Source organism: Euprymna scolopes, chromosome 22 (genome assembly GCF_053919585.1).
Source record: "Euprymna scolopes isolate OS-2025 chromosome 22, ASM5391958v1, whole genome shotgun sequence".
In the NCBI taxonomy this organism is placed as follows: Eukaryota; Metazoa; Mollusca; class Cephalopoda; order Sepiida; family Sepiolidae; genus Euprymna; species Euprymna scolopes.
In genome coordinates, this window is record NC_136503.1 from 46,846,115 (window position 1) to 46,865,289 (window position 19,175).

The following is a 19,175-nucleotide window of genomic DNA, read 5'->3' on the forward strand; positions in this document are numbered from 1 at the left end:
TCCAAAATGATTTTCTTTTTCATGCAATCACTTAAGTTAGCGAAAGTAATCCAGATAAATAGGAAGAGATAGAAGAAACAAGCATAAAGCCGCCGCCTCCTCCTCCTCTTGTTCTTGCTTGATAAAGTGAGAGAAAAGAAAGAAAAGTTATAGAAAGACAGTAAGAGAAGGGGCTCATCGATTACTATACAATCAAATATTGTTAAATTACAAATAAAAAGAACATTTGCTAGATCTTTAGGATACTAAATATTTCAAATCGATTTGAAATAAAAGAAAAAGTGAGAAGGGGAGGGTAAGCAAAAAAAAAAGAAAAAAGAAAATGGTGGGCCAACAGTTAAGATGATTTACATAATTACAACAAATATTTTATTTCTTCAATTTCCTAATGAAACATTTTGTTCAATTGAGGTTAAAATCTTAATTACAAATTTTGAAATACGAAAATTTCATTTCAAAATGCCAAACAGTTCTTTTGTGCAAACTTTTTTTTTTTTTTAGTTGAAAGAAAAAAAAAAAAATTTAAGTTGATGAGATGATTTGTTCTTTTTCCCCCCCGAAGAAGGCACATGAAACCAAAAAAGGCAGGTAAATGTCGGCCAAAACCTTCCTTCAGTGTTGCAATTATTGCATAGGGGAGGTGGGGGTTGCCATTTAATTCCCCCCCGCCCCCAACGACAGATACATGGAAATGATGAAATTAAATAGAGAATATCTAACATTACATGAGAAAAAAAAATGTGAACAAACTTTCATAAATATTATGTAAAACTTCATAAATATGCTGGCATTTTTTGATTCATTTTTGTTTCATAATGTCCTATTTTAAGAACGTGTACCTATCAGAAAATAAAAATGATTTCCCTGCCCAGTGAGCCTGTCGTAGTAGGCACTGGGCAAATGAACAGTAACCAAGTACTAAATACCTTCATGAAAAAATTGTGTTGCAAGAATATCACCAGTGACAATTGTCTGGCAGGATGCATCGACTTGCTTTTTACAACAATTATTGTTGCCAATGATTGATTCGTTGGTCGACTCCACCTCAGCACCATAGCTATCAGCAGCTTGTCCATTTAATAAATCCCCATTTTCAAGGATCGCATTGGTGGTACTCAATCCATTCACCATATTTTCTTTATCTCCATTTCGACATATATCCCGTGGACTGTCACCTAAAACAGACTGGTTCATGTAGAATCGTTCAGCAACCATCGACGGATTTTGAGAGTCTCCTCCTGCTTCATCACTCAGATCAAGATCATCAATATCTTTCATGCCTTCCAGTTCAACGGACTTGAAATTCCAGACAGGCACTACACCGGCACCACTAGGTGCTGCATCAAAGAAAGCATACTTGAGGCCTGGAGAATTTAAGATATTGCTGTCATTGAGGTCAGGAATAACCTTTTTCAACTCATCATCTATGTTACACAGAGGAGTGCCAGGATCCCTGCATCTCCCATCCAGTGGAAGGTGCAATCTTTCAGCCAGGCGATCAATCATATCTTCAATGGATTCATTCTCTTTCCAGACTCTTGTTGCACGCCATCTGGCACGACTACCCCTTGGAGCAGGGATGGCATCGAAACATACCGTTTCGCCTACAGCCAAAAGTCTATTCAAGTCATCTATGTGGCGACCAAAAATACAGCGGTCAATAAAAACGTGCTCATGTCTACCTAAATCTATGATTCCCCACAGTTTAGCAACATGGTAAATTTTTCCCTTCCGATTGGTAATAGTGGGTTTATTTGGATATGTGGGCTTGCTGCCAGTGATGACAACATTCAATCTGGTATTTTTAATCACTGAAACGGTTTCATCTTCTGATATTGCAAATATATTGCAATGTTGGCGTAAGAATTTCTCCAACTCAGTCTTGCTCCAGCCAATTGTATTCCTTAAACTCTCTGGGGCTTGACTGAAATGTCCACTTAAACTGTTGAGCTTTATGTCACCTTTTTTTTCAATTATATTTTTCAAAAACATTACTGCTTTATATTCATTGGCAGTCATGGTCATTGGACCAGATTTGGAAGTTGTGCTTCCAGATTGTTTGAGTGGTTTAACATCCATGATATTTAAGCTACGGGGTCGGTTTTTAAGCTTCGAGGATAGTGGCATGGAGGAAAACATTGCCATATCCCCTGTAAACTGTCGGCTGTCCTCCTCAGTTTGATCAGATTCTGACTTCAGGGGACTACAAGCCATGTTGTCTTTCAAGCATACAATATCACTTTTCACTTCAAAAATAAGTGGGTGCTTGTGCAACCAATCTTCAAATTCGTTCTGTGGACCAACGCATTCGCGGATTTCTGCAGAAGCTTGGGACAGGTGACCAGCAAGACTTTTGGTAGCCATCCACTTTTCTCCCTTTTTCAGAAACTTACTACGAAAGTATTGGACAGCTTCTGTCTCAATAGACACTTCGGGAAGACTGAAACTTGAGGAAGATGACGCTGGGCTGCTATCACGGACATTATTATTCACAGAACTATTCCAACAGCTGCCATCCGTCAAACAAACCAGATTACCATTGACAGTGAAAAGTGATGGGTATTTTAATAAGAACTTTTTCAGACCCGCCTCATTGCCACCAGCAGCTTGCCGCATTTCAGACGTAAAGTTGCGACTACCAAATCGACCAGCTAGTTGGCTGATGCTGAGTGGTAAGGGGATATGGTTCATTAAAACCTCAAGAAAATACAACATGGCTTTGTGGCCTGGATCCTCTGCCATTTTGTTAGCTTGGCACGAGCTGAGCAAAGAGCCGAGAGGAACTTGTCAGGAGAGAATCCCTGCAGAGAAAAAAAAAAAAATAATTTAAGTAAACAATTTTAGAAACAAATATATTGAGTGGAAAAACAAAAACATGTGTAAAGCAAATAATAAAATTATAAAATGGAAAGTATGTTTAAATCAATATTTTCTTTATTTTTTTTATTTAAAATTGATATGACTAGCAAATTCAGCTGATACATGGAAGCATCTAATGTTGGTAAATATGTAATATCTTCAAAGAATTTTGTAAGAGGCAAAATATACAATCTTATAAAACTATCCAAGATGAAAAACAAATGTTCAACAGAAAACCAAACAGCTTCAAGAAACTTCAGTATAATTTGCCCAATAATTTTTTTTTAATTGTAGACTGAAAAATCCAATCAATCAATTAAAAATTTGCTAATTGATACTATATCAGCAATTCATTGAGCGATAGCTCAGTTTACATAAACTGAGTATGATAAGTGTATACTTACAACACTTGAAACAGAAGCTTTATCTTCCACATTTTTATACCAAGATTACAATATATTAATTGTGCCTAAACGTAAGGATTGACAGCAGCTTCATAAACCTTTCTCAAGCAAAACAGGGTGCAAAGATAGCACATTTATATTCCTTTATATCATAAATTTATGATGTAATCATTTTCTAAAGTGTTGAAATTGGAACATGTAACGTTTAAGATTTCAAAAGAAATAAAGATATTTACTGTATTTAAGAGACAAATGAATCAATATTTGTCAACTTATTGATAGTAAGTCTTAGAAATATTTCTGTATATATGGTTCGTTTTTAGGTTTATTAATTAGGACCAATGTGATATTTTAATTAAATCAAATCATTTGATAAGGCTGTTTGTAAATTTAAATCTACAATTTCTGTGACCTCTTCATAATCCACTGCACAAGTTTTTCGGTAACTAAAGTTAATATTCATTCAACATTTTAGTCCTTACATTGTCAGAAAAAAGATTGGATTGAGATTTTATGGTGCATCATTCCTATCATTGTGTGTCATGCAATGTATTCATTCAATCTTTTATAAAAAGATCAGATTGTTTACAAGGTTTAAGAAAATTTTAAAAATTGGCTTTTAGTTTTGCATCAAAAATTAAATCTAAAAATTACTTTTGAAATCAAAGGTATCTATTATATTACTTTGAAATGAAAGGGATCACTAAATATTTAGTCATCCATCTGAAATCTAATTTGAGTTTGTTTTTTTGTTTTTTTTAATTGCCTTTCCAATTGGAAGTTTATATATTTAGAAGATTACTATCTGAAAAATTTTATCTTTAAATTTCAACATTTTCATTTTAGTCTAGCATGCAAGTTTTCCAAGCACTAGTGCAAAGTCTGACTAAAAAAAAAAAAAAAAAAAAAAAAAAAAAAAAAAAAAAATCACCAAATAGAATATCAATGGACAGAAAATATTGTTAAAACTCTACCAATAGGGCATTTTTACTGACATAATCTAGATTTTCACTTGAATTTAAATTAAAATACTGTAATAAACACTTTAATGAAGGACATACCTGAAAGTCAGTTCCTGTCATTAAAATATTTTTCAATAATTGCTGCATTTAAATATCTTTTTACAATAGTAATGGATAAAGTGGATGAACGAAAAACTTTTCCCAGCATTTATTAATGTTTACTCCTCCCTCCCAGATACAAAATGAACAGGACCTGTAACCTGGCATTTCTCATTGAGAAACCCTGGAAACTTCTTGTATTACTCATATTTGTTAATAGTACAGAAGGAAAATAGTGCTTATATTAGGAGGAGTAGCAGACATGGGTGTTAAAAATAAAAATGTTATTTTATATAATAAATTATGAGTTTCTTTTAGCAAATAATCTTAAAAAATATATTCTACATCATTCTTGATTTCATTAATAGCACAGACAAAAATGGTAAGGCAATAGCATATTAGAAAAGTATTTGTCATGTATAAAAGGTCTTAAAAGCAATGTTATGGAATAAAAGAATAATTGGTAAGTGATAAGAAACTAAAGTCAGTAATTTTACTAAGTGCAAACGCACTCATGTAGCAGACTTTTGTACACTAACAAATCTTTTCGAGGAAGGTATCGCTAAAGAATGCTGACAAATTCGACTAGGATAAAATTTGGGCCCATCCATAGTTCCTCTCTCCCCTATTTGGGAGAACAGGATTCCCACTCTAAACTGATACCATGCTAACTTTACTGCAATGAAAGGCAGGTAAACATGTCTGAAAATTGGTAACTTATCACCTAATAACACAAATCAAGGCATTTTATGTTGCCGAATGTAAATAACTTCAGCTTATGGTGTCAGAAACAAACAAGGTTTATTCTCAAGTACTGATAAAAATGTTTTTCAAAGATAATCACAAAAATTTTCATGTACAGTGCTTTTTCTCTAGTAAAAACAAATGTTTTTTTATGCATTTTTTTTTTTTTTTAATGTGATAAAAATATTGAAAAGTTAGTTTTTATGTTTCTTGATTAGAATTGAGCAGTATAACCATTGTAGTTTTAGTTGTCCCCTCACATACTTTTTTTATTATATTGTCTAAGAAAGCCATTCTCTTGTAAAATGATAGTTATTTCACATCTATGTCAAACTTTGTGACAAAATCATTTTCTAATTTAGTAAACTGTTGAAATGCATCCTTCTTGGAATCAGTTATTTCATTTTCAGCAATTAACTTAAAACAGTAATGATAGATTTTATGAAAAATAAAACTTTGAATATTCATTCTGTTCCAATTCTTGGGGGAGGGGGGGGCTAAAAAATGAAATTAACATGAGGTTCCAATTTTGAAGTCATTCACTCCACTCTTGATACATTTTTGTAAAGAAAAAATATGGTTACATTTATTATAGTGCATATTAAAAAGCAGCAAGTTGTTTTTTTTTTTTAATAAAATATTTTAATTGGATAAAGCAATGCTAAAAATAAAAAGGACTTCAGTTTGCCATTAGTGTAAATAAAATTTAATTTCTGGCTTTTAATTTTTAAATTTAATTTTTTTGAAGAAAAATATATTGCAAGAGAATATCTAAATATTGTCTGGCTGCTTGCTTTTTTAATTTTTTTTTTTTTTAGGGATTAAGTCATATTTCAAAATTAAATTTTAGCAGTATAAGTGAACAATTAAAATAAATCCATTGAAAAAAAAAAAAAAAAAAAAACACCTTGCATTTGCAAATACTGCATTCTTACAAGATGACTTGTCCTATTTTGTTAAATACAGGATGGGACTTTAGTTCACCTCAAACAAGGCACAATGGAACTGAAATTTAACCCAAGGGGCTACTGAGAATTGGGGGAATCTTAATTGGGGGGGGGGAGGTACAGCAAGAGGCTTATTCCATTATATTAAAACTTTTGCATGTTAGTATGGTCAGGGAAACAGGAAGGGAATTCTAAAGACTAACAGTTTGAGGAAATAGGATATTGGAGTAGAAAGTCCTTCAGCACTTGTTGATTGACAGGTTGATCGAAGATATTTACTTAAAGGGGGTTCCAGTGCAGCACATTCCATTAAAGCACTTGTAAAACCAGCACTGGGATTCAACATTGTGGTGATGGGACAGAGGTTAGAGCTTGTTAGAGGTGTAGGACCTATTAGATTGAAGACTTTTTGGGCTCCTATTACAGAGGGAGAAGCTAGTGGTTGGTGTACCAGGACAGATTTAACAAATCGCCATGCATAGGCAAATGGTGGCTTTATAGAGATATAGGACACTGGCGAATGTGATGAGTTTATTTTAGCTTGGTAAGAGCCCACTTTCCTTGCAGCAGCCTTAGCAATGTCTATATAGTTGTTCCAATTCATGTTATTTGTGAATGTTAAGACGAGTAGTTTGAATGATGAACTCTCAGGGAGGGTTTTATTAGCCATAGCAATTGGTGGTTGAAAAGGTTTCTTAGAATTTAAAGAAAAGCTTTTCATCTTAGTAGCATAGTTCCCATCCATTTATATCCCCATTATACTACAAACCATTTTCAAAGCAGTCACCCATTGCTGAATGGCCTGGATTTATGATTACATTGTTAGATCAAGAATTTACCATCAGAAAGTATGGGTATTTTTTTTATTTAAAAATTTTAAGACGCAAAATCATTTAAGCTCTAACAGAATGAGATTTTACAATCATATTTGCATATACAATGTTATCACCTTTCACAAATTAAAAATGTGATCCTTTGATTAGCAAAGATCAGGATTGATTAATTTTATGTTCAGGGGGAAAAAAAAAAAAAAAAAAAAAAAAAAAAAAAAACTTACGTGAAGACAGTATTTTTTAAAAAACAATTAAACTGCTACAATTTTCAATAAACATTTAATTTAATATATTAACAGGTAATGATTTTTACTGAGGAAAAATTAAGTTTTCTTAATATTGACCTGATAGATTTATTTCGAACGCCACATGATTATGAATTATACAGATTGATGTAGAAAGAAAAAACTAGAAATACCATAGAGTCCTACTAGTTTATTAATAATCATTTATCAAATAAAACCATTTTTTTTTTTTATCAGACTTTATCAATATATATTTTAAATACCATTTTAGTTTTTGGCAAATTTCTTAAATTAAATTTCAGATGGTATCGTCTTATTTTTGACAAAATAAACATTATTTCGAGGATGCTAAGTTCTGAAAGATTAAGTTGTCAGAACTATCATACTGACCTACTCCTGTATTGTCTGGGGTCAAGGATTAGGATTAGCTCAAGGATTATATAACAGCAGATTTAAAGTTAGTATGTTAATCTTGTATATATGAAGTAAGCAAGTTAATATTTTGATGAACCAAGGCATCCTAGCAAAAGAATTATACAAATTGAATAAAAAATTTTTACAAGTATTTAGTTAAAACATACTGATAGTTTTGTGAAACTCAACTGAAACAAATGCATAGACTACATCAATATTTGAGGTAAGGATCAAAACTGAGGGAAATCTTTGAACATTCAAGTGTTACAAATCACCAGCATGAGTGTATTTGCATCTAACAAATTTAAGTCAGATTTTTTAAAGTCAGACCCAAATAGCAATCTATCTTAATTCAGACTAGCCTTTTTTGTTTATATTTTCATTATAGACATCAATATAGATTTAGTTCCAGTTTTGATTTCTCAAAATAATTCTGGTAAAAAGAATAAAATTGAAGTGCCATGTGTGTGAGTAGGGGTTCACCACTTCACTCAGGAGTCAAATCAGCTGAAGTGGCAGCAGCAAGTAAAGTCATTTAAAGTCAAAGATGCAAACATTAACAGGCAAAGTTTTAGTCTCCATATTTACAATGTGCAAGTCATTTTGTTTATTGGTTACCTCCAGAAATAAGGACTCATCAATAGCAAATATTGTTGAGGTTGAAAATATTGTGGAAAAAAAAGTGACATGAAGAAAATGATGCTCTTTCACCAAAATATACCATGTCATGTCAATCACATGAGTGGCAAAACTACAGAAATTGCACGTCAAATCTTTAGATGTGGCTCATAGTGACTACTGGTTATTTTTAGTTATCAAAAGAATGCTCCAGGAAAAGAGTGATACCTGAAAATGAGGCATATTGTGAGGCAGAAGACAAATTATTCAAAAAGGTATCCAATTATTTGACAATGTAAGTAGAATATGTTGATGAATAAAATCTGAGTTGCCTGGTGGAAGCATGTTCCCCCCTCCCCACTCATAAAAAATTAAACTATGGCTTACTATGTTAACATCTTTCCGAATATACCCCCCCCCCAATCATGTTAAGAGCAGCTATCAGAATATACACTGAAAACCTCGCCATGGTAAGAATGGATTTCTGATTAGACACCCCATTTTATGAGAGGGTGTGTGTGTCAAAGTATTTTCCCCAAATTTAATCTGGATATTCGTTGTCAGCATACCCACCCACAAAGACTATAAATTCACAAAAAAAAAAAAAAAAAAAAAAAAAAAAATTGGGGATGGTATTGTCGGTTAGAGAGAAGTAGATTTGTTTATCGCACGTATGTACAAATTTGGCATCCACTGCAGTAAAGTACATAATGCATGTTTTTATATCTCGAAAACTAATTGTCTCTGCCAAAGTTAAGCATAGTCAAAAACTCGTAAGAGCCGTGTTGTTAAAAGGAAATTGGCAAGTTGGAGGTAAGGTAAAAAAAACCAAAGAAACAAGCCACGTGTGCATAGTCCCTCTCTCGTGCTGCATGCGAGATGACGCCACAAAAAATAGTGAAGAAATGATGAATAGGAGAAGTGTGAAGGGCCAGCATTGCCTTCACATTTTCGCCAAGTTTTAGAAAAATCTAATGGATGGGGCAAAAGTAATGGGGTAAAAAGGGTAATTTTTTTGTAATTTTGGGGCATTTGTGACCCTTTTTGAGCTTCTGGAAACACCGAATCCCAGTAAAAAAAAAAGAAGAAAAAAAAAACGGTGCAGTTTTATGCCTTAAGACATGTATATTTGAATTCAGCACCATGGAAAGCCACTATATAGACATACATATAAAGTTTTTGAACAATATGAAAAAAGCGCTCCAAAAAGCACAATTTTTTTTTTTAGCCTTAAAAGTCCCAGACAGATGCAAACCAGAATTTTTCCTGGGTCACCCATACTGAATCTATATTAAGAACAATGAGCTCCACATTTTGGCCAAGTTTCAGAAAAATCTAATGGATGGATCAAAAGTTATGCGGCAAAGTGTGTCATTTTTGCCCATTTTGGGGCATTTTTTACTTCTTGAGCCCCTGGGGATGCATCAGGAATTTTTGCAAAAACAATTTTTTTACTGCACACATCTACTTAATGAAATGCAATTTGTGGGAAAATTTCAGGAAAAACTAATGGATGGACGGCACTGAAAACATAGGTCCCTATCTGATAAATCGGAGGAGCAAAAAAAAACAAAAAAAAAACAAAAAAAAAAAAACAAACCAACTTAATGTCTGAGCAGTGCCGATAATGAGTCCGGAAAACAGAAGTAAACAAAAAACGAATAAGAAATAAGCATTTCCTTAGGCAATGTAATTAGCGTAAACATGTAGTATAGCAGCATAAATTATTGGACACACACAAAAAAAAAAAAAAAAAAAAAAAAAAAAAAAAAAAAAAAAAAATTTATGAATTAGACTCGAAGGATGGGGGGAAAAAAAATTCATTTCTATTAGTTTTTCATCGTTTGTATTAGACTAAATGTACAACAATCGAGAACGCAGTATCACTTAAAATTTGGCCTGCTAAGATTTGATAGATTGGTCTTTTTTATGCTCTTTCATGGAACCTCATTTTAATTAAGAGCATAATAAAGGGCATTTTGGGCCTTAAAAGGCCAATCTGTCAAAGTTTGGAAAAGCCAATTTGTAAAAGCAATATGGCAGCTTTGAATGTTGTAAATTTAGTCTAATATAAAATGAAAAAATAAAAAATTTCTGGTTTTATTTCAGCCTCTGGGTCTAATGTGCGTGTTTTTTTTATAAAAGTAAAGTTTTTTATAGTCTGTTTGTCAACAAACAAAAACAAAAAAGTAGCATTGCGTAAGGGGTGGGAGCAGCTGATATAAGCCTAAGTAATCTTTGGAAAATATATAATTAAAATCATCCACAGTAATAGTAAATGCAAAATAATAGCATCATGTAAAGTGGAGAAGCCGCTCCCAAATCGAAAAATAAAAAAATTTTGTTGGGAGGGGGTATTGGTGTAAAGGCACTTTATGCATAGATAAGTATAAGGTTAACAATATTTAATTTTCTGTTTATGAGCGGTTAATGTATATATTTTTTTTCAGCACGATTGCATCATGTAAAGAACACCGCCATATTGGAAAATTTATGGAGCGTTCATTTATGTATGTAGAAGTGGATTCTGGAATAATAAAATTGTTGGTCTAAGCCAATCAGATGGGGCAGATTTTGAGAAGGGAGAATTTGAATTAGGCAATGGAAGGATTGTTATTTGCATGTAGCTAATAACTAGTTACGATGAGCACAATGAAAGTATCGTAGGAAAATGTAAAAGAGGTCCTGGTGTCAACTGGTAGCAGTGGGAGGACTAAATATTTATAGAAAAAATAGGGACTCCTGCCTCTATAGATGTTGCGATTGTGATAGTGTTGATCCTAGGATGCAATGTAGCATTTTATTATAAAAACTTTGTGTCTAAAATTGCATAAGATAGTGGTTAATAGCCTAGATGTAATGAATTAGTATGTGACATCTGTTATTGCAAACCTATGATACTTTGGTCCAAAGGGGAATTTCTGCAGTCAAAGTAATATATAGAAGATAAATATGGATAGTATATAAATAAAAGTCAGATTCTACTTAGGCTTTATTTTATTTTTTTTTTTACATTAGTATATGTTTAGTACGTACAATTTTAATTCTATTTTCTTAGCTAATACAATTTATTCTGCTGGGAATATTTTTCCAATGGAAGTCATTTTTACTATCAGCATTAAACTTTGCTAATTATAGTAGACAGTATTAATGCATTTACTTTTATTACTATATACCTTTTAAAAATTCTATATTCTGACACAATCTGATGTGGAAACAAATTAATATCTGAAAACATTGAGGCAGAAGACAAATCACTTAAAAATGTATCCAATTATTTGAAAATGTTGGAATGCATATAACCTTATAAGTAGAATATGTTGATAAATTTGCCTAAAAGTTTGTTTCTTTTTAAAGAAAACAGACTAGGTATCCCAAATCAAAATTCTATTTTCATTATATCTAAAAACGTTTAATACAAGCATACAAATTTGTGCAAAGAAACTGTACTAATCAAAATTCCTTGAAAATGAGAAAATTTGCTGTCATATTCTATTGTTCAAACTCCAATGTATAAAACAAAAAAAAAAAACAAAAAAAAAAAAAAAAAAGAAGCAAGGGTCAAATAAATGAAAATCCTTAAAAGTGCATGGTCATCTTGTGTTAAATGAAAAGTAATGAACAGAAACAAATCCAACCAGTCTAAACATTTGGTAAAATATTGAGAGGGTTGTATTTGTTCACCATTCGTTTCAGCAATTTTACGGATCAAATTATGGATGTGCACGCTTACCTATTATGCCGCTAGAAAATTCCATTGGATTTTAAAAAATTTTACCAAATATTTTATATTTTAGAAGAGGGTGTGTAACATTCCTATATCAATTTAAATGTAAATACAATTTTTTTAAAACTATGTAAAGTGAAAAAATAACTTCTAAAAAAAAAAAAAAAAAAAAAAAAAAGCCAAGATTTAATTATCCACACACAAATGTCTATGGAGGTACATGTTTGAAACTTTGCCAGTTTACTAATTTTTGGATGATCAATTCATAAAAATAAATGCAGCCATATTTTAACTATAGTAAATCATCTCTTTAACAGATTTCACAGAATCGCCATGCTTGAGAATAGAGTTTATAATTCTGTTTTCTGCAGTAGCTTGATACCCTTTTATTTTGTCTTTCATTTTGCATAGTTTTCCTTCTTGGATACAGAAAGATAAGGATTTCTTGCTGGGTGGGGTTTTGTCGCAGCTGTTTTATAGACTTCCTTGAGAAGCTAAGAACGAATTGCCACTCAGTTGATTAAATGCTTTCAACAAAGTTGCAATCTGGTTACATTTGAACATATTTGAAGGTGACCAATTGTGTAGTGATGCATGTCTGTATTTTAATCTCCAAAGGAATGTTCACCTGACACATATGTTAGAGACCAAATTGTCTACTAATCCACATCTTCCCAAATCATTTTCCAAGAAGTCATACAACTGAACTAAGGAACATGCTATCCTGTGAAAGCATTGCAAAACAAGTTTATGAGCCTTGACACTTACCTTTTCAAATTAAAAAGGAATGCACCTCTACAATCAGAGTTTAAAAACAATTGTGGATGCGAGATCCAGAATCACAAATTTAGAGCCATTTGCTGGATATATTGTCGCAACTAAAACACTGCTGCAGTTGGTCAAACTTTTGCCTCTTTCATTTTAGTTTTGATTTATTCTTTTTGGATATTTTTTTTTTATCATTATAATTGGACAACAGCTTATTTAAATAATTTATGTGACTTAAAAAAAAAAAAAAAAAAAAAAAAAAAAAAAAGTCAGTTTCGGTTTTTTTTTCATTTTATTTATATAATCCAATTAATAATTCAATTGCCAAATGATACCATGATTATTAAATTAAACTTAAAATCTTTAAAGAATTAATTTGCTATTCTGGCATGGTTGTGTTAAATTTAACGGTTAAAAACTCAGTTATATGATTTATAAAGAAAACAACGGGGAAAAAAATACAAAAGTACAAAGACTTATAGGCAACAGCAGATAAATACAGCGTCAGTTCTGTTAACTGACAAAAATCTTGCATTTTAAAACTGCATGGAACTACTAATCTTGTTTGGAGTGAACTACAGTTGAAAAAAAAATGTAAAAGATTCAATAATCCTCAGCAATGACAGGTTCGAACAATTAGCATGAGTAACTATGGTAAGAAATGTATTTAAGACAAAAGGTAGTGAGTTTGGGGAGGGGAAGGATAGTTTGATTTAGAAATTAAACATCATTCGCCTATTAACAATGGATTTGATATACTAACAAAAATCGTTGGGTGAGGTGGGGCCGAGTATATTTGCATTCAAGTTAAAAAAAATAATCAGTTACAAAATAATAGTTAAAATAACTTCATAAGAAAGATCTATAATAAAACGAATGACTGATTTAGTCAAAAGAAAATAAACAGTAAACAACTGAAGGCATCCTAATAAGAAAACTAAATCATTGTAGAAATATATTAGAGGATATAGTTGAATAGGGTAATCTGAAACGGATAAGCTGCAAACAGTATTCAAGCTAGATTACAAATATTAACAAAGGAATGTAAACAGAGATGATCATTAGAAATCCAATGAATTTATGTTATAAAATTTATAAAAAAAAACTCATGAGATATGGAGTTATTTAGGGACAAATTTGAAATTAATATTAAATAGCTCTTTCTAATGTATGCTACAGCCTTGAGAATTATGTTCCTTAAAGTAATGCTCATTAGAAGGTTGCATTACCTGATACGAGAATTAGTGCTTCACTTGAGTGAATTAACGTTAACATTTTCAAATGAAATTTCAAACAATTTAACTTTTCTAAGCTAGTTACAAAAACAAAGGATCGTTTTGTTTTTTACAGCAAATACAAAATGTTTATAAATATAATCCTAAAGTAGTCAGATTTTAAAGTAAGGGTGGAGGTCAGGGTTAAAGCTTATATAATATTGTCCAATTAATTGAAAATAATGTGTCCAGTTTTAAGAAAATTTCTTTCAGTTACTCCAGGATATTGTTTATTAACTAGCAGGACTAAGCGGTTTTGCTCAGTCTTAAAACAGAGTTAAAAGCAGGTGTAATATTTTTCTTTTAAAATTGGTTTAACAGAAAAAAATTTAAAATGAAAGCAGATTGACTAAACTATTTTTAATGTTTAGGAAATAAACAAAATATGAAAAAGATCTCTCCATTTCATGCATTATTTTTGTCCCTGGTAATGAATATTGTATATTTTTACCAATATCTAGTAAGGGTCACACAATAAAACAAGATAAGATTTTTAAATGCATCTTGTATAGTTTGACTTTTAGTCAAATAAGGACAAACATTTCCTTGATATAATACGACCAGAATATGAAAATTCTAAACTTCTGGCATGATGCTCCACACAAGGTATTTTTTAGTTTGGCTTTTATTTAAAAAAATAAAAAAAATAAAAAAAATCACAATATATATATATATATATATATATATATATATTAGATAGATAGATAAGGAATGTTAATTTATACAAATAAATCTAAAAATAAAATATTGGGCTAACAAAGATGTTTTAAAAGATATCTGAATGCCTGGACATATCAAGAGACAACAAGAAATGCATATTATAACATATTTAAATGATCGATTGAGGAGAGGAAAATTAAATGCTCTACTTTTTTTACTTACTGTGTTTGAGAGATAAAGGAGAACTTTAATGGGATATTTGAATATTAATGTATCTCATATAGAGATAAAATGTTAGTTACAAGAAGAGAAGGAGCCTTGATTTGAGAACTTCAACTGAAGTAAAGCGAAAAAAAAAAGATCACATTAAAATTCTCAGTGATAAACTAAATTTCAAAATATAAACCTGATATAGTACATTACATAGTTGCATACCAACAAACAAAAATATTTGTTTACTGCTGTAAAAAGATGGAGATTTAAAAAACAAATTTTTTTTGTTCAAATAGCTATGCAAAACTTTTCATTTCTTTTAGAATGAAAAATAACCATAATTTGGATATAGTAGAACCCCCGGATATGGCATTAAAAATTAGTAACAAAATACAGTAATCAAATAACTTAAATAACACCGTAACCACAGGCCGGAAAAACATTGTAACCTGGAGAAAAAAAAAAAACAACATATCCTAGGGTCACCGTATCTCAGGTTCTACTGCATTATAAAGAGGAGAGGGTTAAAGATTAACATTTTTTGGAAGACATTCCGATTTCAGACCGAATACTTTATACACAGCAAAAAAGTTGTTTTGTTTTTTTAAACAAATCAAAATCTATTAAAATCTATTATTCTTGAACAACTTTTTTTCATCAGAAAGATAAAAGCCTGAATTTTATATGAAAAGCAGAATATAAAACTTTTTCTATTTTAATAGAATTTAAAATTTTCCAAAACTACACCATTCACCGTCATTTTTTTCTTGATCAATAAAACATTTAAATATTTTTTAAAATTGTTTTTGAACCAATTTCTTTTTTTTTTTTTAAATAAGATTTAGGACGATTTGCTAAAAGGATATGCAAAAATAAGTACCTGAATTTCTAATAACATCAACTTTTTATAGCAAAATTAAAAAACAAATTTTTAGGATAGTTTAAAAAGGAAAAAAAAAACTATGGAAGCCTGGATAGGGCTAAAACTTCATTTAGCCATGTATTTTTAACTTGATGATTAAGTGAAGGGTTTAATCTTTTTTCATAAGCGACATATTTGTTTTGTTGCCTACATAAACCTCCAAAGTTAAGCAACGATGAGGCTGGCCAGTACCAGATGAGTGGCCATTTTGGGAATGCTAAGCGTCGCAAGTATTGAAAACAACTTCTGTATCACGCTTGGTCCACCATAGGTGAATTAAAAAGAAGTTGCTGAAAGAAATTGTATTTTTAGCAAAATGTGCAGTTATTGATTTTTCTTCTTTTTTGGTATTGATTCTTTAAAGTATTTCCTATTTAATGGTATTGAATCCATGTTTAGTTTCAGAAGAGCTTCTGATGGATAGTTATTCTATACAAATCCTGGAGATGACAAATTCTCAGTGGACAGCTGTTCTGTACAGGTTCTGAACTTTATAATTTTGCAGCCAAAGAGCAAAAGATACTTCTCGTTTTGACACGAAAAAAAAAAATGTGTGCTGGAATGCTAAGATTTCATTTTTATGGAGCAATTCTGGTTTCTGATTAGTTGATAGAAGAACGTGAATTAACTTGATTTGTCAGTTCCTAGCAGCAGCGTTTATAAATAGAATCTTCCAACTCTGAGGGAGCATACCTCCATTAGGACTCAAAAATATTGCAAAAATTAATATTGGGCTCACTAAAAGAAAATTAATTTATTTTTCAAAGATTTAAATATGCTTTTCGCAAAATAAAAATATATAAATATTTTTTTTGCTAATCTGAAAGATAATTAGTTTTAACATATTCAATGAATTTCACACTTCAAAACAAAAAATGAAAAATAAAACATTCAAATTCCAGATTTTCAACTTCAAAATCTGATATCTGCAGTTTTTTTTTTCTTTATCTACAATCCTCACCCTCCTCACAAAATATTTTGTTTGGTTTTGGCTGATTATCTTAAGCATATTTGTACCCACAAGAAGGGGGGGGTAAAAAAAATATATAAAATTGATTATGAAAAATTTTTTTTTTTTAAATACACCTTTATAAAGTTCATTCTTCGCTTAATAATCAGTGAAAATTTCATATTGATATGATAATTACTTGATTTTTGGTAAATTTTTAAAGAGGGACTCAGTCAAAAATACGTATTCCCTTCTGTTTTGGCTGTGCCTAGAATACATGGTTTTGAATTAAATTTTTATGGTTGGATTAGCTAACTTCAAAAATGTTCTATACTATTTACTCTATCGCTTTTCAGTTCATACAGGATTTTTTTTTTTTTTTTTTTTTTTTTTAAAATCAAGAATATATTTTAAATACATTAAACGTTTTACAAAGTTTTTGTATCATGCATTTTATAAAAGCAAACTAACTAGCCTTCTTTACTGATAAACAGAAAAGAGGATTTCTTAGAATAAGGTTTAGAATAAAACCTATTTCAACAACAACTAAACATAATTTTTACTTTCCAAAGAATTGGCTAGAGGTTATGAAAGTTGAAAGCAACTTTTCTTTGAAGAATCGTAGAAAAAAAAAAAATTGTAAAAATCTTGTAAAATTAAAAACAAAAAGTAGGGAAAGTTTTAAGCCAATGATTGAATGATACAGAAAACTTAAGCCACTAACATATGATTGGAAAGCTGGTACACACTAAAATGCCCAACCACCGAGTTAATTATACCTCAAACTAGCAATCACAAAGTTAAATGTGGCAATGATTTCAAAATCAGTGCCTGTCCAATACTAAATTAGAGATTTTATAAAATGTACCAAACGACCTTATAAGATATTTAAAGGCTGAAGAAATTTGTTCTTTTTGTAAATAATGCAGGCAAAATGCATTTTAGTAGAAATACAGGATTCAATAAAAAAGAAAAAAAAAATCAAAGGTCCATGATTAAGGAGATTAAAATTTGTGCAGATTCATAATATATACAAGTAAATACATCTATCCAAAGAAAGGTAAAAAAAAAAAAAAAAAAAACTGCAGTTTTTCTTTTTCAGATGGCATATGCTATTTTTAGATTTTAAAATCTTTTAACTGAATCAAGAAAAAAAAATCGATAAAAAAATAAAAAATTTGTTAAAATTAAAGAAATGCCCTAGCTTCATTTTTTAATTTTAGGTAAGTATTGAAAACATAGTTAAAAAAAAAAAAAAAAAAAAAAAGCTGAGCATGCAGAGTCCTCCTACTCATGTAAAAAAAAACAAAAAAAAAACTTTACTTTAACCATGACTAATGTTTGTAAAATTTTTAAAAATCCAAAGCGTGATTGAAAAAAGTGCAAACAAATGAATGACTTAGGGAAGATTTTTTTTACCCTGCAATGTTTTGTTTAAATTATAAAACTAAAAGAGTTAATATTGGGTGCATAAAAACTGCTTAAGTCTAAAAGGATTTCTCTTTCACTCACCAAAGAAAGAAAAGGTGAGCAAAATTTTCATTTAAGTTATGTCTACATTTGTTTATTAAAATGAATAGTTAAAAAAGACCCCCCCCCCCTTAAAAAAAAAAAAAAAAAAAAAAAAACGCACCTAGCATAAAATATATCCTCTCCATTTTTGTTTAAATAATTTTTACTATAAAGGAAAGATTTAACGGATAAAACAAACTTAGGTTGTGTATGTTTGTTAACAAATGATACATCTTAGCAGTCAACCGGTTAACTCTCAGCTTCTGGGGTCCTAATCCCATACTTCTTCATCCAGACTTTTAAATTAAATTTGAGCAATATTTGTACTAACAGAAGATTGGAAAAAAATATAAACATTTAATTTTTTTTTTTTATTACATTAGGAAAAAGTTTTTTTTATAAATGTATCCCATATATATATATATATATATATATATATATATATATATATATATATATATCCCATATATAAGTAATGGTTCTGTGGCTCCAAGAGAAAAAAAGTGTACATTTAAAAGTGTACCATCTCAATCATCTTTCAGGATGCTTCACCACCGAATCTACACAACTTTTCCAGTTCTCACGATCTCGCATGGCAGTTTGCAGGTTCCAAACACTTTTCAATCCTGTGTTCTGTAGCAGGTTGTCAATGCAAGTCATTCTTCTATCATGGTTTGGATGTCCATCTGTTGGTATCCAGAGAATTAGCTTACCGGCTTACTTTTTGCTGTGTCTCATGCAGTGACCAGCTACTCTCCTCCTCTGCTGTACTTTCAGTGATACTGGTGGTAGGTCACCATAAAGCTGTTGGTTTGCTGCGTGGCTCCTCCATGATGTATTGAGGGCCATCCTGAGCATCCATGTGGAACAGCCATCCAGTCTCTTCTTCAGTGCATTTGTAAGAGTCCATGCCTCAGCTCCATAGAGAAGGACTGTTTCTACTGTGGCAACAAAGAATCTTACAACTTTTCTGAAAGAGTGGATGACCATATCTCCAACTTGTGACATGCACTCCATGCCAGTGC

At 30.9% G+C, this 19,175-nt stretch overlaps 1 protein-coding gene across 1 annotated transcript in view; it reads right to left on the minus strand.

Moving 5' to 3' along the window:
• Positions 1-346: 346 nt before the first annotated feature.
• The window catches only part of LOC145243407 (uncharacterized), a 41,829-nt gene continuing 23,000 nt past the window's right edge, over positions 347-19,175 (minus strand). Inside the window, exon 2 of the mRNA XM_080106262.1 lies at positions 347-2,801. Coding sequence (XP_079962388.1) covers positions 919-2,742 — 1,824 coding nt within the window. The 5' untranslated portion in view covers positions 2,743-2,801 and the 3' untranslated portion in view covers positions 347-918. The remainder of the gene's footprint in view (positions 2,802-19,175) is intronic.